The 23707-nt window shown below is 54.2% G+C and overlaps 2 protein-coding genes across 2 annotated transcripts; one reads left to right on the forward strand and one right to left on the reverse strand.

Annotated features, from left to right (window-relative positions):
- Window positions 1-156: 156 nt before the first annotated feature.
- ACTL6B (actin like 6B) lies at window positions 157-9797 on the reverse strand. The gene is made up of 14 exons (XM_068968708.1): window positions 9773-9797; window positions 9263-9339; window positions 8920-9085; window positions 8520-8620; window positions 5640-5737; window positions 4902-4996; window positions 4730-4836; window positions 3946-4035; window positions 3720-3781; window positions 3490-3604; window positions 3307-3387; window positions 3105-3200; window positions 2826-2912; window positions 157-237 (listed from the first exon to the last, which is right to left on the reverse strand). The coding sequence occupies exons 1-14, from the start codon at window positions 9795-9797 to the stop codon at window positions 157-159; spliced, it is 1281 nt and encodes a 426-aa protein (XP_068824809.1).
- An 8426-nt stretch (window positions 9798-18223) lies between these two features.
- On the forward strand, window positions 18224-23423 carry GNB2 (G protein subunit beta 2). The gene is made up of 10 exons (XM_068967527.1): window positions 18224-18365; window positions 20679-20824; window positions 21039-21077; window positions 21193-21299; window positions 21601-21664; window positions 21747-21909; window positions 21989-22055; window positions 22377-22578; window positions 22669-22885; window positions 22968-23423. Exons 2-10 carry the CDS (start codon window positions 20768-20770, stop codon window positions 23072-23074), a joined length of 1023 nt encoding a protein of 340 aa, XP_068823628.1. The 5' UTR covers window positions 18224-18365; window positions 20679-20767; the 3' UTR covers window positions 23075-23423.
- The last annotated feature ends 284 nt before the right edge of the window (window positions 23424-23707 follow it).

A 23707-nucleotide genomic window follows, 5' to 3' on the forward strand; every position in this document is an offset into this window, starting at 1 on the left:
AAGTGGGGAGGGGAACAAAAGGGGGCCGATGGGAGCGTTAGGGGGGTGGCTGTCGACCCTGCGCTTGCAGAACCGAGGTGGGGGAAACCGTCTTCTTCCGTTCGCTTTCCCTCCCCCACCGCTGCGGGCCGGCCTGTGGGTGGGGAGGGGGCGCCCTCAGGGGCACTTCCGCTCCACGCACTGCTTCCCGCCCTCCTCATATTCCTGCTTGGAGATCCACATTTGCTGGAAAGTGCCCTGGGTGGGTGGGGCGGGAGGGCGGTCAGGGAGGCCAGGAGGGAGGGAGAGCAGGTTCCCCACACTCCACCCGTGGAGGTTCGGAATCTTCCCCCTCCCAAGCCCACATCCCCCCACCCCCCCGCAACCACCAACTTGCCCCATCTCCCTGCCCCCTCCTGCGTATTCAGAAGGCGGATACCCGCTTCATACCATTCAATCAACGATGCATTCACTGAGCATTTACTGAGCACCTGTCAGTTCGGAGCCCAGGGCGGTTCGAGCTGGGAGGTGGACCTTCCAGCCGCAGGCCAGCGAACCTGCGCTCCAACACTCCATATCCCCTCTCCACCAGATACCCTGTCACTCCATCAGGCCTTACATGCCAAGTCTCCCTCCTTCCCAAGAAAAATCTTTCCTCCACCCTCCTCACCATTCCGACACCACCTAACGTCAAGGTGGGGATGATGTCTTCATTTTGGCACCCCACCCCACCCCCCCACCCCCCATTGAAATAAAGTCCGCCAGCCCTGGCACTTTAGACTGTACCATCTCTATGATCACTTGCGTCTGCCTGAAAGTCAGTGTGCGTGTCCCTGTTTCTGGACACACCTTCCTGGATCATGTCACCTCTCCCTTGACTTCTGCTTACTGTGCCAAAGCCCCGCCCTTCCCACCATCTCCAGTTTCCAATGCAGCGCTCCGTGCCGAGTTCCCGACCCAAATTCTCAACTGTCTTTCGGACAGCTTCCTGGTCCTCAGTGTCTCCTGGAACCTCACTCAGTCAACATATCCATGACTGCTGTCACCATCTTCGCCCAGCCCTGCCTCAAACCTGCTTCTTTGGTCTTTCTCGCCTTCTACAGTTGCCCTGTCCAAATCCAGTGGCCCCTTGCCACGTGGAACACTTGAAATGCAGCTAATCCAAGATGAAATGTGCTCTCGGTGTCAAATCTGCACTGGATATTGAAAATAAATCCAGAGGATGTGAAACGTCTCACATTTTATACTGATGACGTATTGAGATGATAGTACTTTGAATAAGTAAGTGTGTTAGTCGCTCAATCATGTCTGACTCTTTGCAAACCCATGGACTGCAGCCCACCAGGCTCCTCTGTCCATGAGATTGTCCAGGCAAGGATACTGGAGTGGGTCGCCATTTCATTCTCCAGGGGATCTTCCCAACCCAGGGACCGAATCCGGGTCTCCTGCACTGCAGGCAGATTCTTTACCTGGGTCTCATCCTTGACCCCTTTCCTTCTTACCTCTCGTATCCAAACGGTGCCCACATTCTCAGTCAGACCTCTGATAAGCTCCCAACCCTCTCTCCCCTACATCCACTCTGCTGGCGACCCCAGGGCACAGTGGAGACCGCGGTAGCCCTCTCCAGCCCACTCTCTGCTCTGTAGCCCAGCTTGTGTGCTTAGTCGCTGAGTTGTGTCTGACTCTGTGTGACTCCACGGACTGTAGCCTTCCAGGCTGCCCTGTCCACAGGGATTCTCCAGACAAGAATACTTGAATGGGTTGCCATGCTCTCCACCAGGGGATCTTACCAACACAGGGATCAAACCTAGGTCTCCCGCATTGCAGACAGATTCTTGGCCATCTGTGCCACCAGGGAAGCCCAGGCAAGCTTCCTCAACTCTGGCCCCACAGCACCTACCCCCTGCCTGTGGCCTTGCCTGGCTCTCCCCTGGGGCCACACACCCTCTCCTGCTTTGCCTCCTGAGTTCTCACTCTTCCATCTCAGCTTGAAGGTTCCTTAGAGGCCCCTCCTGATGCCTGAATGAGATCAGGTCTTCCTTTGAAGGAACACCCCACACTTTGTGGTGACCTCCTGTTTGATTGTCTTGGCTTCCAGACTGTCCCCATGCACGAAGGCAGGGATGAGGTCGGGCTGTCTGTCCAGGCGCGTAGGAGGCTTGCCACGACTGTGCAACTGACACTCCCCCAACCCTGAGCTATCTTCGGGGGGTCAGTCTTCTGTCACTCTGACCCTTGCTTCTGTCCCTTTGGGGGCACCGCCTCGAGCTGATCTCATCCTTGTCCTGTCATGACCCTGCTGTCCCCCTCTGTGTGGCTGACACTCATAGATACAGTTTGCATCTTTACCTCTCTGCTCAACGTCTTGCCCCCGCCCCAGCAGCTGCTCCAGACTGAATTCCCCACCTACCGCCGCAGAACCACCCTGACTGCTGCCTTCGGTTTGTCCCTTGCTCACCACCTTATGCCCACTGCTACCCATCCCGTGACTCTAGGACAATAGAAAGAGCCTCCCGTCAAGGTCCCCTTGAATTTAGCTCATACCCCCATCCCCAAAGTCTCATGTCGGACATAACCTTCCCAGTCATGCCTGTGGCCGTCAGATCCCCTTGCCCCAAACATCTAGGGGCTCATGCTGGCACACAGACCACCACAATCTCATCCCAGCCAACCTGTCCAGCTTCCTGTCCTCCACTCCCTGCTTTGTGTCCCAAGATCACATTCACCTTTCTGGGAGCACTGACTGCCCTTTCATAAACAATGAGCGAATGAGGTGGTAGGCAAGGCGGTGGGGCAGTCTGGATCTACCCTACATTCAGCACTAGGCCAGGGCCCTCCCCTCTCACCAGTGAGGCCAGGATGGAGCCCCCAATCCAGGGGCTGAACTTGCGCTCCATGGTGCTGTTGCTGGCGATGAGCTTCAGCCTCATGCTCTGGGAAGAAAGAAGGGCTAGGGGAAGCAGACACCTGGTTCTGGGAAGTGGGAAGGGACAGGGCTCGGAGTGGCGAGGCCATAGCAGGAAGGAGCCGCTTTGGGGCCAGAATACTGGCTCAATGTGTGGGAAGGAGGAAGGACTTGGTGCTGAAGGGCTGGCCCAGGGCCCTGGCCGAGGGTGGGCTCCTACCGGTGGAGTCTTCTGGGAAAGCTCTCGATTGAGCCTGTCAGTGAAGCCCTGCAGGAGCGTGTTCCCACCGGTGACAATGACACTGCCGTAGAGGCCCTGAGAGCAGGGAGGAAGAGTGAGCAATCAGGGCACCGCCCTGCCCTGGCCCCCACGCCCCCACTTCTCCTGGACCCCTCCACCCAGAGGCAGGCTTGGGCCTCACCGGACGAATGTCAATGTCGCACATGCCGATGCTGGTGGTCACCACGTGGCCCACCCCTAACATGGTGTTCCCCGACAGGCCCTGTGGAGAAAGGTGACTGGGCTTTGGGCCCTCTCTCCCCAGACCCCTGTCATCCTTAGCTTCCCCCCAGCCCCGGGACCCAGGGACTCCAGCCAGCCCCACCTTGACATTGGAGGGATCAAACAGGCCCTCAGGGATGCGGAGCCGCTCCGCACCGTAGTCTGTGTTGTAGCCGTTGGGCATCTCGTAGTGCACTGTGGGCATCTGCGCAGCCACCCTGCCCAGGAAGGAGTGAGATTCTGCTTGGGGGTGCTCCCAAAGGACCAGAGGACCCCCTGAGCCCCAGGCCTGCCCCTTTCCCACCCGCCACCCCAGCTGTGGGCCCCACTCACTGCTCATCGTAGGGAGAGTCTGAGACCTGCAGCACGGAGGCCTGGAAGTCCTGGATCACCTCCTAAGAGCCCAGGGATGCGGTGACGGCTGGGCCCCCCACACCTGCAGGGACCCCCCCACCTGCAGGGCCTCTGTCCCTCCCCTCTGCTCATGGAGGGGAAGGGCGGTGAGGGAGGGATTAGGAGCTGGAGGGGTGGCTTCCGGGGACCCTCTCCAGTGCCTCACATTGCACATGTAGTTATGCCAGGACTTGGAAACCTGGGGTAACTTCTCCTTCTTCTTCCAGTTTGGGGGTGCACCCTCCCGTACAGGCTCCTGTAGGGGCACAGCCTGCGATCACCCTTTGCATCCCACACTGGCCCAACCTACCCTGTCCACACCTGCCTCCCCAGCACTTGCGAGCTCTGCAGCTAATGGGCACCGGGTTCTCTGTTCTGTTGCCCAGAAAAGGTGTTTCTCCCCTTCCCTATTAGAGGAGAAAGAATGGGGAGAGCCCACCCCATGGATACTGTGCACGCAGTGGGTACAGAGATCTAAAAGGCCTTGGTCAGATTGAGGGCTTGGAGAATCCAGAAGGAAGCCAGACCTTAAGGAAACAGCCTTTTACTGAGCCATGTTCCACGTGCGGATCCCTTGCATGCAGGGTCTCATTTAATACTTGTGGCAGTCCTACATGTAGTTTTTCCACTTTGCAGGGGAGGAAACTGAGGTTTAGGACCTTTAGTCTCATGTTCTAGGTCACACAGTCCTTCTGTGGCGGAAGCAGACCTTGAACCTGGGTCTATTGGAGCCCAGAACCCACCACACTGGCCCTCATACACACATCCTTCTAGCAGTTGGCTGTGGGACCTTAGCCATGTCCCTCAGCCTGTCTGGATCTCTGATGCCTCAATTGCAAATTGAGGGCCCAGGATCCTCTTGGGGCCTGGCTGCTCCCCGCCCTGATATCTGATGGGTCGAGGGGTTGACAGTCATAGGGTCAGTGCCCAGGACATCCCAGAGGCTCCACCTTGGCTGCAATCATGTAAGGTGGGATGATGTCAATGGCCATTTCCTGGAAGAGCTCTCGGCACTGCATGGAGATGAAGTCCCCTGCCAGGGGTGACTTGACAATGCCTGGAAAGGAGGGGGTGTCATTGCCTGGTCCCTCAAGGTACCCCCGACCCCTATCGAGGCCCCACCTTGCTGCAGGACATAGCCATCATGCACTGGAATGGCCGTTGTGTGGGTGGCCCCACTATCCAGCACCAGACCTGTGGAGCGTCCGTTTGCAAAGCTGGTATGGGAGGGGTAGGTCAAAGAACCAGCAGCAGTGAACAAGGAGGCTGGAAGCTGATCTGGCCTACTCTCCACTTTCCCAGGCCCAGCCCAATCCCAGTCTGCAAATCTCTTGTTCTGGCTTGTGACCCATTTGCTAGAGAAAGGCAGCTGAGATGCTTTGCCACTTGTTTCTTCTCTGAATCACACTTTCTTCCTCTAGTCCTTTCTTCTGAATATCCCGCCTCTCTTTTTAGTCTTAGTTCTATGTCCAATGGGATCCCTGAAATGAGGGTCTATGTAGCCCCAGTGCCTGGCACAGGGTACAATGCAAAGCTGATCCTTTTAGAAAAATAAATGGGAAGGGAACATCTCAGTGTCATGTACCCTTCCCTTCTCTCTCCAGCCCCAGCCCCCAACTTGTCCCAACTCTCCACGCTCAGCCTGATCCAAGGAATGGGAAAGGACCACTGGTCTGGCCACCCCAAGATACAAAGCACTCAGCTCCCAAGGGCTCTTTGCACTAATGGGGCTTGGGGGTGGGGGGATCTGCCCATCCAGGATATTTATCTCCATAGAATCAGGCCCAGCCTCCATCTCAATGCACCACAAACTCCACCCTGATTGTCCATTCTCACAGAGCAGCTTAACCCAGAGGATACGCAGTAAGCACAGCTGTCTTGCATAAGAAGAAAGCAGGAATGTTGTACTGCTCAAACATCAGCTCTGTCAGCTTCTCCCGTTTGGCCCGTGTGTTCCACTGGGGAGAAAGTGCAAGAGGGGAAGTTTCAGGAAATGAAAGGCACCAATCTATGTATACACCTTCCACATACAGAAACCTGTTTTGCACTGAGGACAGAGGTCAGGTCCCTTGACCCTCATAGGTCTTTAGAATGTTGAAACTATAAAGAATTTGAAATATCACAATTAAAACCCAATTGAAGAAAATAAAACACAGAGAAGGAAGTTGGCCAAGATCACACAGAAAGCTCTTGGTAGAGCTGGGTCTAGAGTCACAGTCTCTGGACTCCTAGCACAGTGCTTTCCATTGTGCAGTACACACTTCAGGCAAACCCCGCCCCCCGCCCCCCAAGACCCCAGTACATCCCTCTTTCCCACTCTAATCCTCTGAGATAAGAAAGCTGAAAAGAACATCTTTCTGGGTAAAAATGTTGGATTGAATACAGTTACATTTATTCTCTCCCAGGCTATGCAGAGAGTCGTGTCTGACTCTTTGTGACTCCATGGGTTGTCTCTTCTGTCCATGGGATTTTCCAGGCAACAATACTGGAGTGGGTTGCCATTTCCTTCTTTAGGGGGATCTTCCTGACCCAGGGATTGAACCTGCAACTGTTAAGTCTCCTGCCTTGGTAATATAGTCTCCTGCATTGCCGCTGCTGCCACCTGGGAAGCCACCTCCCAAGATCCCAGCAAAATTATAATAAAGGGAGAATTAAAAAAGAAGAAAACCATAACCCCACAAAAGTCAACAGGCACATAAAAAGATGCTCAACATTTTTGGTCATTAGGGAAATGCAAATCAAAAGCACAATGAGGGACTTCCCTCATGGTCCAGTGGCTAAGACTCTGCACTCCCAATGCAGGGGACCTGGGTTCAATCCTTGGTCAGGGAACTAGATTCTACATTCCACAACTAAAGATCCCACAAGTTGTAACATGTGCTACAACTAAGGCCTGACACAGCCAAACAGATAAATATTTTTTAAAGATGAATAAAAAGTAACATTCATGGGACAGGAAAGAGCTCCTGGAAAATAAAAATAGAGGAGCAGAAATTAAAAGCTTTATAGAAGAGTTGAAAAATAAATTGAGGGAATATCTTGGAAATTAGAGGAAAGAGATACATAAAATATAAAAGATGAAAACATTAGAAGACCAGTTTAGGACGTACAAAATCCAAATAATAGGATTTCCTAAGAGAGAACAGAGAAAATTGAAAGAAATAAGTCAGCAAATAAGTAATTAAATTTTTAATTGAATTGAAAGACATAAGTGTCCAAATTAAAGAGACACATTGAGTGTCCAGAGCCATGAACAAAAATAAACCAATATAATATTGTGAAACTGTAAAACACTGAGGACAAAGTGAAAATTTTATAAACTGTCAGAAACAAAAATAATTTACATCAAAGGATCAGGAAGTAAATGACCTTGCCTTTCTTAATGGCAACAGTAGATGTTGGAAGAATTGAAGAAGTACCTTCAAGATTCCATAAAAAGGGATTTCCCTGGTGGTCCAGTGGCTAAGACTCTGCACTCCCAATGCAGGGGGCCTGGGTTCAATCTCTGGTAAATGCATGTCACAACAAAGACTAAAGATTCCATGTGGCACAACTAAGACCTAGCACAGCCAAGTAAATAATTTTTAATAAAAAAGTTCCAAAGAAAAATTATTTCCAACCTGGAGTGTTATACCTAGCTAAACTATACATCCAAGGTTAGACATGCAAAGTCTCAAAAATGTTACTTCTTATGTCCTTTCTAAAGCAATTACTGGAAGATGTGCTCCATGAAAACAAGGGGAAAATAATCAAGAAAAGAGTCATGATCCACTGGAAACAGGACTTGTAATACAGGAGAGAGGTGCAGTGTTTTCTTAAGATGAAGGTGAAGGGAGATGTCAGGATTATAGCTACATCTTCTGCATAGAAGCTAACTAGTCTACAGCAGAGCAGGTCGGTAGGCTCCCGGAGAGATTTCTTGGAGATGAAATTGATGGAACACCTAAAGCAATTAATGTCTTGAGGAAAGATAAAGATAACTGATGAATAATTTCAGGTCACATTACTAAGTAGGTAGAAAATGAAGAAAAACAGTAACAAAGAAAATTTTCAGTGCTAGAGAAAACAAATAATTGCACAAGAGAGGAAAATAAATAGTTTATTGCCTGTCTCAGGCCTGATTAGCATATATAATAATGAGTATAAATACTGAATCTTAAAAAAAAAACAACAAAACCCTAAACTGCAACAGTACTTCAAATAAGAAAAAAATGTGTATGGTGTGGGTTGGGGAGGAAAGAGAGCTAAGTGCTCATTTTCTATAGTGGGAAACCCATAGATAATACCTAGAGCTAGAAAAATTCACAGTCAGTGATTTATGATATTTAGAGATATAAAAGGTAATGGCAAAATAAAAGCTAAAAGAGAGAAAAGCAATTGTCTCTGGAAAAGGGGTAATAGAAGGAAGAGGCTATGCATGGCAGTTTATAAATAAAATTGATTCTATATAGATGTATATAACATTGACCAAAAATTTCAGTTAAAAGGTCACACGGGGACTTGCAGGGTGGGGCATCGTGTAAGGATGACTGGCAGAAAGGCAAGTGGAGAGAGCAGAAGAGAAGGAGGCATGGAGACTAACCCAGGGAGGAAGGAAAGTGGTTGAACCTGACAGAGTTGGAAGGAAAGTTTGAAAAGCAAAGAAAGAGGAGTAATCACTCCTCTTGAGGAGAGGAGTGGCTTGAGGAGAGGTGAATGGCCCACTCCAGGGCTGGACTAGGGGCTGGACTATGCACTTACCGGGGCCTCTGACATGAGCACTGGGTGCAGGTTTGGCTCAGACTTGACATGCTTGCTGTAGGTGTGATCCAGGATTGCACGGAAGCACTCCCAGTCCTCAACTGGGGCCAGGACATCAGTGGAGAGATGAGGGTGGGCAGGCAGGGGTCCAGAAACAGGAAGGAAGGAGGGAAGCCAAGTCCAGGGGAGGGGAAGTGAGACAATGTCCAGCAGAAATCCCCCCTTTCCCAGGAATCTGGTGGACCCTTGTGAGAAACCAGGCAGCTTTGGGAAGTAGTGAGGGCATCCCTGGGACTTGGGCAGCTGCAAGGAATACTCTGTGAATGTGGGGTCGTGTGCCCCGGGTTGTGGGGTGTGGGTTCTGGGTCTGTGTCAGGAGCCGGTAGTGGGGGCCCCATACTCATGCCATTCTTGAGGGGAGACATGACTTCTGCTCCATCTCGAGGCACGTGGAGGGCGTTGGTGTCGATGTGAAAGATTTTCCCTTTCTTCTCTTTCTCCCCCTCCAACTCCAGCCCGCCCCCCTCCTCCGCGGCCAGCAGCCCCACCGTGGTGGGGAAGTCAGCCTGGAGCGGGGCATGGACAGGAGAGAAAGCCATATCTTGCAGGGCCCTCAGCCCACCCCCTGGGTTTACTCCCACATTCCCGATCATCAGAGCTTTTTTCTGGGCGCTGAGAGCCCTAGATGACTGGGAAGCCTGGAGGGGAGCCCTAGGATTTGGGCAGAGGGCTGGAAGGCTCACCTTGGGGCAGTCCTCCCCAGCGTACCCAGCGCGGACTGAGAAGGAGCCAATGTCAAAGACCAGCGCCCCCACCTCATCTGTGCGGGAGACAAACTTGTGAGGGGTTATCTCCCAAACTCTCTCTCCGTGGATTGCTCCGAGAGGAGATCCCGGCAGAGCCACCTTCAACCCGGAAGGGTCAGATAGGAGCTCGGCCAGGAGTTCAGAGTCCTGGGAGTGGGAGATCAAGACTCCGAAGTCCCTTTCTGCCCAGTGGCCCTGTTCCTTGCCTGGCTAGAGGCCGGGCGGAGACGGGTTGAATGGTGGAGAGGTTGGGCCGGGTACGCGCAAGCGTTCCGAGGAGGGTCGAAGGTTGGAATGATGCAGGACCCAAACCCGGGGCTGGAACCGCTCGAGCGCAGAGGTGACAGGCCCCAGGGTGCCCAGAGCTTGGGTTGCATGGGTTCGGGGCGCTGGGATTCGGGCGAGGCCGCGCCAGTCTGGAGATCCCGAAGCCCGAGGCTCGCTCACCTCCGCCGTAGACGCCCCCGCTCATAGTGCCCTCTCAGCGCTGCTCGCGGCCCGTGGGCGGCGGCAGGATCAGCACCGAGGCGGCCGGACAGCTCCCGGGATCCCGGGCGGGGCGGGGCGCGGGACGGCCAATCGGGAGGCCAGGTCCCCCGCCCCCAACGGCGCCGCCGATTGGCTGAGAGGCGAGACAATAACCCGGCCGGGGGCCGCTGCTTTAAAGGGCCAGCCACCTCAACCTTAGGTGGCGGGGAGGGGATTGAGGGGAGCGAAGACCTGGAGGCCGGTTCTAAGGGACAGGCTGGAAGAAAGCAGGACTACACAAGAGATTCCTTGTCCATTCGAAGACCTGCGGGGTGATTGAAGGCGCCCTTACTCCCTTACTTTTAAAAATGAGATCTAGGAGAGGGCGCCATACTCTTGGAGACGTGGCCATTCTCAGGCTCCTGAGCAAGGTTCTGCCTTACCCAGGACTGAATGAAACCTCGGGGAGACAAGGGAAGGGAAGAAGGGAGGGAGAGGTACGGGAAGGGGTGTGTCTCCATTTTCTCCCTGTTTCTTTCCATCCTTGTCTTTCTGATGGCCCCTCTTCTAGTTGGTCCCTGTTGGCCTCATACATACACACATGTACACACATGGCTCTCAGCTAACATTCACCTCTCTTTCATCTGTTTTTCTCAGGAGTTATTTATCAAGCAAGTAGGTTTTCCCCTCGTAGGCTACTAAGTCCTTCTGGGCTTCCAGTATGAGGCCACCTCCACAGCAGTTTTGATAGAGAAGGGGAAGGAGCAGTTCTGACAGCCTGGCTCAGCTGAGAGACTCTTATGTGAGCATGTGTGTAGGTGTGTGTCTGTATGTTTGTGTTTGAGTGTGTCAGCATATGTGAGCACATGCATGTGCTGTTAGTCTCAGTCATGTCCAACTCTTTGTGGCTCCGTGGACTGTAGCCCTCTAGGTTCCTCTGTCCATGGGATTCTCCAGGCAAGAATACTGGAGTGGGTTGCCATTCCCTTCTCCAGGGGATCTTCCGGACCCAGGGATTAAACCTGGGTCTCCTGCATTGCAGGCAGATTCTTTACCACCAGAGCTACCAAGGAAGCTCTTGTGCACATGCATATGTGTGTACATATGTGCATATGAATACATGCTCATGTTGGGAGCACTCCCACCTACTTGTTTAGGGGTGAGTGGAGCATTAAGACCAGCGATAGCAGAGGAAGAGGATTCTGTGTGATGACTGAATGCCCCTGAAGTTCTCTGGTTACCAGACACTCACTCTGTAAGGGCTTCACCCTTCCTTAGCCAGAGGACAGATGGTTTGAACTGGCTCATCCGTTATCCACTGGTGACAGTGGCATTTCACATTTCCAGGGTTTGTTCTGAGTCCGGACCTGGCTCCCACTACTGGAGGCTTCGATGGGAGGGGTGAGCTATAGGAGAGAGCTGACTCAGGAGCTGGGAACCTGAAATAGTCCAAAGTGAGCCTAGGGTCAGTCATCCGCCTCTATAAACTGTGGTCTGGATGAACTGGAACAACCCCTTACTTAACCTCTCTCTGAGTGCCTCATTTCTTCATCTTTCAAAATGCTGAGGTGAGAATTAAAGGAAGACACTGGATGAGAAGTGATTCTATTCATGGCCTGCACCTCTCCGTTTGGTTGTCATTGAATGATGCTGCTTCACTTCCCCTTTAAATTCATCCTGTCAATTGCCACCATTCCCTTCCTTATCCCAGTCTGGACCACAGATTCAGAAACTGTCCCAGTCAGGGGAAACTTTACTGATCATGAAAATAAGGCCTAGATTTTATTGGGATTTTCCCAGATACAAGAAGGGCTCTATCTTGGGTCACACAGTTCACTGGGGCAGAGCCAGGACTAGAACTCACATCTCTCATCAGCCAGTTGACAGATGATTCTGTATCCCTCTGCAAGTTTCACTGTCCCCATCTGTAGGACAGCTGGAGGTGAGGACTCAATCTGATGCTAGGATCAAGTTCCTGGCTTGATTCACTCCTGGCTAAGTGCTAGGGATACAGGACTATTTGGCAAACATTGGGTCTTAAGAAAATCCCTGAGAGTTTTTGAGGCTTTATCATCCACATATTCATAGAAATCTGTAGTCTGTCTCGTAAGGTGACTTTTCCTCTCATGGTTGGTACAAAAGCTACAGTGAACTACAGGACTAGACTTATCTCCCAGTCAACTGTGCCAATTTTCATTTGTCATAGGATCTGACATGATACTCTATTGGATGATGCAAGTGGTTAAGGTAAAGTTTATTAATGTATTTCATCCATCCGTTCATTCAACAAACATCCTTTATGCCTATAGTGTGTCAGGTATTGTGCAAGCTACGGGAATACCAAGTTGCATAAAATATATCCCTGCTCTCAAGTTTTAGTGCAATGGGGATCTCAGATGTGCATGAAAATGCGATGAAATGGAGGCTCAAAGGAGGGAAGGGGCTACCTGTCTCCGAGAGTCCAGGGAGACTTCCAAAAGTAAAGTTTGAGCTGAACTGTGAAGGATAAATAGGGGTCACTGGTGAACAAGATGGAAAAGGTCTTCTACCCAGAGAACACTGTGAGCCAAGTTCTAGGGAGGTGGACATTTCTGGCATATGTAGAAATAGGAGAGCTGGATGTGAGCTGGTGGCAGAGACCAGTGTCAGAGGAAGATGAAACTACAAAAATAGCCAAAGACCAACACATTCATCCCTGAACTCTATTTTTACTTAGCAAATACAAAGCATCTGCTATGTGCCAGGCCCTGTTATAAATGCTTTACAAATATTGAGTAATTTAATCCTCATAATGATCTGATCATCATCCTCATTTTGCAGGGGAAACAGAGGCATGGAGAGGTAAGTGACTGGCCCAAGTCATTCAGCTGGTAAAGGGACAGAGCTGAGATTTTATATATATATTTGGCTATGCCAGGTCATAGTTGCGGCACTCAGGATCTTTTTTTCCTTTCTAGCTGCAGCACGCGAACTTTTAGTTGTGGCATGTGGGATCTAGTTCCCCAACCAGGGATCGAACCCCAGTCTCCTGCATTGGGAGCTCAGGGTCTTAGCTAGTGGACCAGAGTTAAGATTTGAACTGTGGTATGTGAAGAGTACTGATCCTGGGGGAAATGGTGCCATGCTTCTATTCATTTCTTAGATGTTCGATGTTCTCCAGGTATCTGATAGGCACTGGGAATAAAATGACACATAACTTGATGTGACTCTCACCGAGTTTAATGTCTGTTTTGGAAGATGGATGATTAAATGATTAGCTCAATAAAGGCATCTAACGGTTCTCACATTGGCTAAACCTGAGCAGCTGCTAATGACAACAAAGGCGGTAGGGTCGTGACCCCTAGGCCCATACCTTGAATATGATTTGGCATCTTGTGAGTGTCCTTTCATTGCTCAGTGAGCTCTCACCCAGTCCTCTGCCAGACAAACCAAGTGCCCTGGCTTCCCAGGGAGCCCCTAGTGCAGGTGGCAAGTGCCCAGAAAGAAACAGTCCAGTGAAGGCTGCAACAGGCATGGAGCCAGCACTGCAGTGGGGCACAAACAACGGTGTAGTCAGGAAGGCAATATTGAAATGAAGAATGAGAAAATGAAACATTTCCCAGTTGACAAGGAAGTGGAAGGGGAGTCGGGGTGGAAGGCATTCTTAGTAGACAGGACAAGCCCCAGCCTGTGTGTCTGGCAAAGAAGTCTGGCCCTTCTCAGGGAGTCAGCTGGGAGCTACTGCATGGTTTGTGTGTGTGTGTGTGTCTGTATAGATAACTTTTATTTATGTCTGTAGTTTTGGCTGCTCTGGGTCTCTGTTGCAGCACACTGACTTCTTCACTGCTGTGCATGGGCTTTCTCTAGTTGGAGTACACAGGCTTCTCCAGTTGCGGAGTGCAGGCTCTAGGGCATGTGGGCTCAGTAGCTGTGGCGCACAGGCTCAGTTGCCTGGTGGCACGTGGAATCTTTAGTTCCCGGACCAGGGATTGAACCTGTGTTTCTTGCACTGGCCGCAGATTCTTAACCACTGGACCCTGCGTGGTTCTGAACAGCAAAGTTATATGATCCAACTTGCATTGTAGAAAGATATCTTCTAGCAGCTATTTGGTAGGTTGATTAGAGAGGGACTATCCTAAAAGACTAGGAAACAGGCAAGAACCAAAGTAATAGCTGTTGGCATACGGTAGAAGGGATAGATTTAAGCAATACTGGAGAAGCAGCATTGATAAGCAGAGAAGGCAGTGGCCCCCACTCCAGTACTCTTGCCTGGAAAATCCCATGGGCAGGGGAGCCTGGTAGGCTGCAGTCCATGGGATCGCTAAGAGTCGGACACAACTGAGTGACTTCACTTTCACTTTTCACTTTCATGCATTGGAGAAGTAAATGGCAACCCACTCCAGTGTTCTTGCCTAGAGAATCCCAGGGACGGGGGAGCCCGGTGGGCTGCCGTCTATGGGGTCGCACAGAGTCGGACATGACTGAAGCGACTTAGCAGCAGCAGCAGCAGCATTGATAAGATGTATCTACAGATGACATTGACTGCCAGCCTTACGTCAATTGCCATCTCCCTTCTTTCTTTACAAGCGATGTTTTAGCTGGGTATATGTCTACAGACTTCATTTCCCAGCCTTCCTTGCATCTGGCCAACTTCTGAGTAGAAGTCTGTGGTGTCCTTAAACAGAAAAGAACCTGTGCTTCCATGCCACACCCCTCTTCCTGAGAGACGAGATTCAGATACAGTAGTGGGAAATGCCTGGGCCACACTGGACACAGAGGTGGAAGCCACAGGTTGAGGAGGGCCAAGATGTCCCAGAATCCTGAAGGATCTAGTTTGGGGTTGTTGCTTAAGGCACTGAGTTTTGAGGACTCTTCATTCTAGCAGCTTGGACTGTAGTCTAACTAATTGACTATCCTTTGGATATGGGGCATGAGGAAGTGAGAAGCTCCTGGGTGGATGGTGGTGCTGTTAAATGGGCTGGGAGACTCAGAGGAGGGGTAGAGCTGGGCAGGATGGGGTGGGGTGGAAGAGGATTACTTTAGTTTTGAATATGTTGAGTGTGAGACATCTATAAACAAGTGGAGTGTAGTCATGGTTTTAACAACCAACTCTGCAGGGAAGGGGAACCTCGATCTTAAGCTTTTGCTGACTTCCATGGTGTAAATATTCCCACCATGATGATGATGTTACTGCTATCAACGTGACCTTATTGAATAAGGAGATGGGAAGAGAGGGACACAGTAGGCTCTTGTGAGCTAGTCCAAGCTGGCACTAGCTGACTCCAACAGTGCACCACTGTCCAAAATCATCCAGGTGGAGATGTTCAATCTGCACCAGAAGATAGAGATTTGAGAGTGATGAGCAGTCAGTGGGTAATGAAAGTCCCAGTAGTGACTGGAGTGAATAACTTGGAGTGAGAAGAGGCTAAAGTTGGGATCCCAGAAAGTCAGTGTTTATAGAAGATCCTGAAAGGCGGCAAAGGCTGAGGAGAAGCCTGAGAAAGAACAGTCAGAGGGAGGACGAAGTGTCCCACGTCGGGGCCAGATTTTCCACATGTGCTCCAGAGCTTCTGCCTTCTCACAGAAACTGGCCATCCACTGGTCATCCTCTATCTGTCTGTAGCTTCACCTCTCTCTCCTCATTGTCCTTCACATTATTATCTAAACAAGCTCTAGTGGTTCCCATCAAAACACAAATATCTTGATTCCACATTCTCCCACTGCTGCTGCACCTTCCTACATCCCCTCCCAGCCAAGACTCTCAAAGTTTTGGCCACCTTGGTCATCTCCAGGATCTCATTTCTCACTTGCCCTCAGCCCACTGCAAGCAGAGCATCCAGTGCAAAAGCTCCACACAAAGCCAGCATCAGCCTCCACAGTGGTCAACCCTATGCCCGCTTCCCAGTTCAGCCTTATTTCACCCCTCTGCAGCATTCAACAACGTGTACCATTCCTTTTTGGAACACTGTTTTCTTTCGTGTTCCAGAATTCCACCTTCTCCTGATTTTCTTCTTAGCTGGCTTCTCCTTTGGCAGCTTGTTCTCCTCTGCCTGACCTTTAAATGTTGGAGTTCCTCAGGGCTTGGTCTGAGGCCATCTTGTCTTTTCCCTGAACCTCTTTATGACTTCATCTGCTCTAAAATGCCACTCATTCTCAAGGCTCTATTCCAACCCAGATTCCTGCTGAGCCCCAGACCTACTTAGACTGCCACTGCTGAGCATTCTGCCTTGCACCTCTCCTAGGCACCTCAAGCCTAACACGCCCCAACTTAAAACTCTTGATCTTGGGACTTCTCTGCTGATCCAGTGGTTAAGAATATGCCTTCCAAAGCAGGGGACGCAGGTTTGATCTCTGGTTGGGGGACTAAGATCCCACATGCCACCAGGCGACTAAGCCCATGTGCTATAACTAGAGAGAAGCCTGCGTGCCACAACCAAGACACGACGCAGCCAAATAACATAAATAAATGTTAAAAACAAAACAAAAACTCTTGATCTTCCTCCCCAAATATATCCCCTCCCAACTGCTCTGCTCTTAGTAAACGGCACTTCCAAGCTGCCAGTACTGACAGCTATGCATGTGGCTGTCTGCCGTTGTCACTTCTGTATACACTAATCTCCCTGCAGGCAGAGAAGGGCACACAAACTCAAGGGTGTATCACCAGGGCCTAAGACATCACTGGGACTCAATAAATATTTGCTGACTGAGTTAAAGTAAGGAAGCATATTAGCACAGAAACCAAAGTGAGAGGAAGCAGTGTCAGATGCCTTACAGAGATAAATAAAATTGGGTTCTAGTCTGAGGCTGCTCGTTTTCTAAATGACTTTAGGGAAGTCTCTTTGCCCATATGTATATTAAGAGGAAAAAGAAGTAAATTATAAGGTCCTTTCCAAATTGTAATTGACATCTATTATCTGTTAATATATCACTGAATTGGTGAGTGCACATAAACGGAATTTGTGCGAAGAATGACTTTTTAAAATTTTTTCTTTAAAAATTGGTGCTTTGATGGGAATTTCCTGGTGGTCTAGTGGGTTAGGACTCCGTGCTTTCACTGCTGGGGCCCAGGTTTAATCTCTCGTTGAGGAACTAACGTGCTTTCCCCATGGTTCCCTGGTGGCTCAGAGGTTAAAGTATCTGCCTCCAATGCGGGAGACCCTGGGTCGGGAAGATTCCCCTGGAGAAGGAAATGGCAATCCACTCCAGTATTCTTGTGTGGAGAATCCCATGGACGGAGAAGCCTAGTAGGTTACAGTCCACAGGGTCACAAAGAGTTGGACACGACTGAGCGACTTCACCTTCACCCATGGTTCAGATGGTAAAGAATCTGTGTGCAATGCAGGAGACCGAGTTCCATCCCTGGGTTGGGAAGATCCCCTGGAGAAAGGACTGGCTACCCACTCTAGTACTCTTGCTTGGAGAATCCCTTGGACAGAGAAGTGCTTTGAAAACTATCTGTAATGCCTTTAACAGAGGCTACATGAAAAGTGTTTGTTTTGATACTTTTAAACTGCATGAAGACTCAATGAAAGCTCTTCATTGACTTGAACTTACCAGAACATTTTCCCAATCCGTCGGGATCTCATAACGAACCAAGGTGACTGCCGAGGAGGTAGCTATCAATAGTCTCATTTTGTAAATTTGGAAGCTGAGGCACTTACATTCTCAGCCTTTTGCAGGGATGGTCCAGAGCAGGGTTCATCAAGAGGCTAGAATCGCACACAATAAAGTCGATTAAGCTGCCCTGGTTCATGTCTCAACTCTGCAGCCCTAGGAAACTGTTTCCACTATCTTAAATGGGAACAGTGCCAGTACTTCATAATATTCTCGTGAAGATTAAATAAGCATGGAAATCAATAAATACGAGTTGTTATTATAGTGTCATGCAGCCCACTGGACAACGCGGGGAAATTGCCTGGGCAGGACTTTTTTCACAGCACACCTGAACTCCCATGAGCTAACCCGGCCCCTACTCCTTCCTGCTCGGTTACCTTCGGAAGGGCCGCCCTTTCCTCCACCACCTCTGAGACCCACTGCCCGGCGCCGGTCGGAATCTCTCTAACCCCGCCCCCGCACAGGGGCGTGGCCTCACAGACAGGGGCGTTCCAAGGCGGAGAACTGGGGCGTCGAGCTCCTCTTCCCAGTCTGGAGCCGCCCAATCCGGGAGGGCGGGTCACGTGACCAACCAGCGGTTTCCCCCTCCCCTCTGCCGGTACCACCTCTGCCAGCCCCAGGGGGGATGTCCTGAGTCTTTGCGGGAAGCAAAGCATTTATTTTGGTCCGTTTTGCTTGGAAATAGCGGGGAGAGCTATCTTTGATGTGACAGGGTCAATCGTTGCCCCTTAAGTGATATTTTCCCTTCCTGCCTACCCCCACCGAGCAGTTGGTCTCGCCCAGCCGGGCCCTGGGCGCGGCGGCGACGGCCGCGTCACTGGCGGGCGGGATCCCTCCGCTCTGGGGAGAGCAGCGCTGGACGGTTGAGTTGGGGTGACTGAGGAAATCCATCCGCGTCGCCGCTGCCGCCTCCGCCGCGGAGGAAGACAGGACCTCCCGCGCTCCTCTAGCGACCCTTCGCAGAGTCCCACCGCCACAGGTACCTCCGCTGATAAAAGGAGTCCTCATCCCCCCCGCAAGCCCCAAATTCCCATGGGGGAACCTCTCTTCCGTCTGTCTCCCCGGTCTGGCCTCTTGGGAGCGGACGTAACTCTCCAGACCTCCCCTCCCTTTTGGCCCCGTCGCTTCCAAACCCGGAAGGGGAACAGGGGGACCCTCGCCCCAATTAACGCACGCGCTCCCTGCACCATTGGGGGGAGGTGTTTCGCCTGGCCCCAGACCCCATCCTAGCCCCACCTGCCTCTTGCTCCCTGAGAAGTTGAGGGTCTAAATTCGGGGCTTCCTCTAGGCCTCGTCCCGCCCCCTACCCCACCACTACCACCCTCCTGCCGGCCCCTAAGTAGCACCCCTCGTGTCCTCGCATTTCGCACCCCCTCCGGCGTTCGGCTTGCAAAACTCCAGAATCCTCAGAGAGGCAGGCAAGGCCGCGAGGCTGTCCCTCCCTTGTCTCTCCGCGATTTGGATTCTGCCCCGTCTTTTCTGGCCCCATTACCCTGGACCAGAGACCTCGGCACCCCGTTCCCTTTAGCAGTCCTGACCCCACGCTTGGCTCCCAGGCGCCCCCCTACACACACACACACTTAGCTATGTTTTGGGCAAAATGGAGGTCGTGGGGGCCGGAGGGCCAGGCCCACTGCGCTTCGCAGCGCGGCACCGGCCCGCGCCTTCCAGCTGCCAGATCCGGGGACCCTCCCTTGTCCCCTCCCCTTCGCCCCGCCAGACCTGCGGAGGCGGTGGCACCCACATCTCTTCTTGGGACCCCGGCTGCTGTATGCCCAGAGTCCGAGGCCGCTGAGGGGGCCCTGGAAGGTGATGGGGATTGAGGGCTGGGAGCGTCGCCCCCGCCCCCAGCGGCTTCCTCCTGGCCTGCTGCTTCCTTCTGCCCCGGGCGTCTGTCGTTGCCGTCCGGCCTGGGCTGCCGGCAGCTGGAAGGAAGGGGCTTTGTCCGGAGCTGGGGAAGTAGGGTGGGGAGATCTGCCCCCCTCCTTTCTTTGGAGGGGCGTCCTCTGGCGCTGGCGTAGAAATCTGAACAGACCAAGGGGAAATGTCAGTGGGGAAGAGGAACGCCCAGGGCCTGGGGGAAGTGGGACCGGGGAGGTGGGGCGGTTTGGGGGGACGCCTGGGTCGGCAGAGTGCGGTGTGCATGGGCAGATCACACAGGTGTCCAAAGTTGGGGGGCAGGACTCCGGGCCCTGGAGCGGAGCCAGCCAGGCCTCTGGGGCCCCGGCGCCGAGCCCGCGGCAGGGCTCTGCGGGAGCGGAGGGCGCAGGGGCTAGGCCGCCTGGGGCTGCCCGCTAAGCCCGCCCGCCGGCGCCTGGGAGAGAGCAGCTCCACGCTTCTGGGCCCGGGACCTCTCTTCGGAGACATAATTACTGGAGAGCGGCTCCCACGGGCTTTCTGCGGGCGCGCCGGGGCGGGCGGCCTCGGCGCTGGAGGGAGCAGCGGCTTGGGGCTGCCTTCCCCGCCACCCTCGCCTCCACCCGCGGCGGGCGGCTAATGGGGCGCAGCCGGCCCAGGGATAATCCGGGGTGAGCCGTCCCGAACCTATTAGTGCCCAATCGGCTTTTCCCAAATCCTGTAAACAGCCACCTTGGCCGGCTCTGAGGAGGGGCAGGAGGCTGGGTCGGGCGGGGGCGATGGGGCCGGGGGTGGGGTCACCCACCCTACAGGTCTCAGCCGTGGATGCGGTTGCCGTGGCAACCGGGCTAGGGTGGGGGCACTTCACCAATGAGGTGCTCTCAGTCCGGGTGACGGTTGCCTAGGCAACCCCACGAACAGACCAGCTTTCCCCTGTGGGCTCCCCCACCCCCAGTCGAAGCTGGGGGTGCGTGTGTGTGGAGGGTGTGCGGCGTATGGGGGTGAATTTAACGAGGCACCGCCCCTTTTAAAATTAGGTGCTAGGAGGGCGGTGCCTGTGCAGCCGGGGCGGACGCCGGGTCTGTTTTCGAAGGGACTCTCCCCGGCACCCCCCCTTCCGCCAGCCCCCCAGTTCCTGCCACGGGTGTCCCGCCCGGGCTGCTGTCCGAGGGAGGGGTTTCCCCTGCGCTTCCTCTTGCACTTCTCGCTCCGTTTCCGGGGGGCGGGAGAAAGATTGGGGAAGTCAGCTGTTGCTCGGGTCACGGCTACGTCTCTCCGGGCCAGAGCCCTGGGCTGTGCCCGGGGGAACCGCGGCCACTGCTGGCGCCCCTCCCCCTCCCACCGGTGCTTACCTCTTCCGGGCCGCGCTTCGGCCCCGCCTTTACCCCCGCTTCCCCGGCGGCCTTGGGCCTGACGTCAGCCCTGCATCCCCCAGGCCTCGGGCCAGCGGCGAGGAGCTGCCTCCCCCAGCCCCCGTCCCGCGGCCCCCAGCCGCCCCCAACCCCGCCCCACGGGCCCGGCGCCATGAGTGAGCTGGAGCAACTGAGACAGGAGGCCGAGCAGCTCCGGAACCAGATCCGGGTGAGGGCCTGGCGGGCGGCCGAGCGGGCAGGACCCGGTGGCTTGTGTGTGTACCGGGCCAGGGGAGGCAGGGGAGGCGGGGTGTGCGTGGTGGGGGGCAGTACCCTAATCTCTTACTGTCTCATCCTTTCCACTCCCACGTCTTCGGTTCTTTTTCCTCTCTCCTCCCCATCTTCTTCCCTGCCCCTTTGACGGGCTCTACCATCTCTTATAGGATGCCCGAAAAGCATGTGGGGATTCAACACTGACCCAGGTGAGAGGAATCAGGGCTGGACTTGGCTTTAGGGAAGGAGCTCGGGTGGGAGGCATATTTCTCCGCCAGCTCTGCCGCCGGAACCTTCCTGAGCCCATTCTGCCTCCACCTCCAGATCACAGCTGGGCTGGACCCAGTGGGGAGAATCCAGATGAGGACACGGAGGACCCTCCGTGGGCACCTGGCCAAAATTTATGCCATGCACTGGGGGACAGACTCAAGGTGGGTGAAGACGAGGCTATGTGCTGTGAGCCATTGTGTTCACCTTGGGCTGAGGCAGTGTGGGCAGGGGCCTCCTTGCACAGTGGGTGCCTCAAACAGGATGCTTGGTTGGCAAGTCAGTGTGGGAAGACCTGACTTCCAGATGCCCCCAGGGGCCTGGGAAACAGGACCAAACCGAGCGGGAACCTCTGGGCTGCTACCAGAAGTTGTCTCTCACCAGATAGGAGTGGGGAAGGGTGTCTTGCCTCCAGAGGGGCCTTCCCACCCTGACCCTTCTGGTTTTCCTGCCTCACTCCCGCAGGCTGCTGGTCAGCGCCTCCCAGGACGGCAAGCTCATCATCTGGGACAGCTACACCACCAACAAGGTAGGGGCGGCGCCTGCGGCTGCCGGGGCAGCACTGCAGCGCCCAGCCGGCTCTCACCCCGGGCACTACCCCTTGCCCCCAGGTCCACGCCATCCCGCTGCGCTCCTCCTGGGTCATGACCTGTGCCTACGCGCCCTCAGGGAACTTCGTGGCCTGCGGGGGACTGGACAACATCTGCTCCATTTACAGCCTCAAGACCCGTGAGGGCAACGTCAGGGTCAGCCGGGAGCTGCCTGGCCACACCGGTGAGCCTGGGCCCTATGGCGGGGGCAGGGGCTGCACCAGCCGCCCTGACAGCCCCCGCTGACCAGCCCCTACCCCCAGGGTACCTGTCGTGCTGCCGCTTCCTGGATGACAACCAAATCATCACCAGCTCTGGGGACACCACCTGGTGAGGGCCTGCCAGTGCCTGGCAGGCGGGGCTCACCCACACTTCCTGCCAGGGCTGGGCGGGGGGAACACCGCCTCAGGGCTCACGCGCCAGGTAGTCACCCCCTGCCCCAGCAGCGGCAGCGCCCACCTTGCGAACCCCTCAGCCTCTTGTTCTGGTGGCAGGAAGGAGGAACGAGGGCGGGGCAGGAGCAGGCACTGGCCGCCAGCGCTCCCAGGGTGGAGGCGGGCTTGGGCCTGGGCTCACGCGGTGGAGGGGTAGGGCAGAGGGCACCTATCCTCACCCCATCTGACCCTTTCCTTCCTTCCGTCACCTCTCCAGTGCCCTGTGGGACATTGAGACCGGCCAGCAGACGGTGGGCTTCGCTGGACACAGCGGGGATGTGATGTCCCTGTCCCTGGCCCCCGATGGCCGCACCTTTGTGTCAGGCGCCTGCGACGCCTCCATCAAGCTGTGGGACGTGCGGGACTCCATGTGCCGACAGACCTTCATTGGCCACGAATCCGACATCAACGCCGTGGCTGTAAGTTCTGGGTGAGCTGGGCCAGCCCCTCTCTGCCAGGCTCCTGGCCCTCCCTGCGGCCTCACCCCACTCCGGTCGCATGTCCTGCAGTTCTTCCCCAACGGTTACGCCTTCACCACGGGCTCTGATGACGCCACATGCCGCCTCTTTGACTTGCGGGCTGACCAGGAGCTCCTCATGTATTCGCACGACAACATCATCTGCGGCATCACCTCTGTTGCCTTCTCGCGCAGCGGCAGGCTGCTGCTTGCGGGCTATGACGACTTCAACTGCAACATCTGGGATGCCATGAAGGGTGACCGCGCAGGTGAGACCGGGAGCTGAGCAGGGGGGCAGGCAGGGACAGGGGAACCGGGCCGGAGGGGTTCTGATGCCCCCTTCCGCCCCAGGTGTTCTCGCTGGCCACGACAACCGTGTGAGCTGTCTCGGGGTCACTGACGATGGCATGGCTGTGGCCACAGGCTCCTGGGACTCCTTCCTCAAGATCTGGAACTAACAGCCCCAACCCCAGCTGGGCCCAGGCTAGGAGGGGCCCTGCCCGTGCCCACACTACAGGCCAGGAGCTCTGGGGCTGGGTGCACACCGAGCCTCCCTCCCCGGGCCACAGGGCCTTGGGTCCCTGCTCCCCTACCCAGGTTTGGTTCCTCCCAGGGCCCTCACGGTGGAGATTAAGATGGGGATAGAATGGGGAAAGTGGGGCAGAAGGCCCTCATCCTTTTGCTGCCCTGGGGTTGGGGCCTCATCCCGCTGGAGGGCCAGAGGCAGGAGGTGGAAACTCCAGGGGCTGGCTTTTTTAAAACTGGTTTTATTTTAATTTTTATTATATTTTCAGTTTTTCCATAAAGGAACCAATTCCAACTCTGTACCTGGTCTCTACCCTTGCTTGTTGTCTTCCTCACTGTAGACTCTTCCCAGTGGCAGAGTGCCTGGGGCGTGGGGGGACCCCTCCAAGTAGTGGTCAGGATAACGCGCTCCCTCACTCCCTCAGTTGGATGCCACATCACAGGCGGGACCTCCTCTGGGTCAAAGGTCACGGGCATCCCACAGGCACAGCCCTCCGTCTGTTTCTGGTCTGCTGCCCCCCACCCATGGCTCAGTTCCCAGCTCTTTGAATTGTGTCTGTCATTCC

This window comes from Capricornis sumatraensis, chromosome 3 (genome assembly GCF_032405125.1).
Source record: "Capricornis sumatraensis isolate serow.1 chromosome 3, serow.2, whole genome shotgun sequence".
NCBI lineage: Eukaryota > Metazoa > Chordata > Mammalia > Artiodactyla > Bovidae > Capricornis > Capricornis sumatraensis.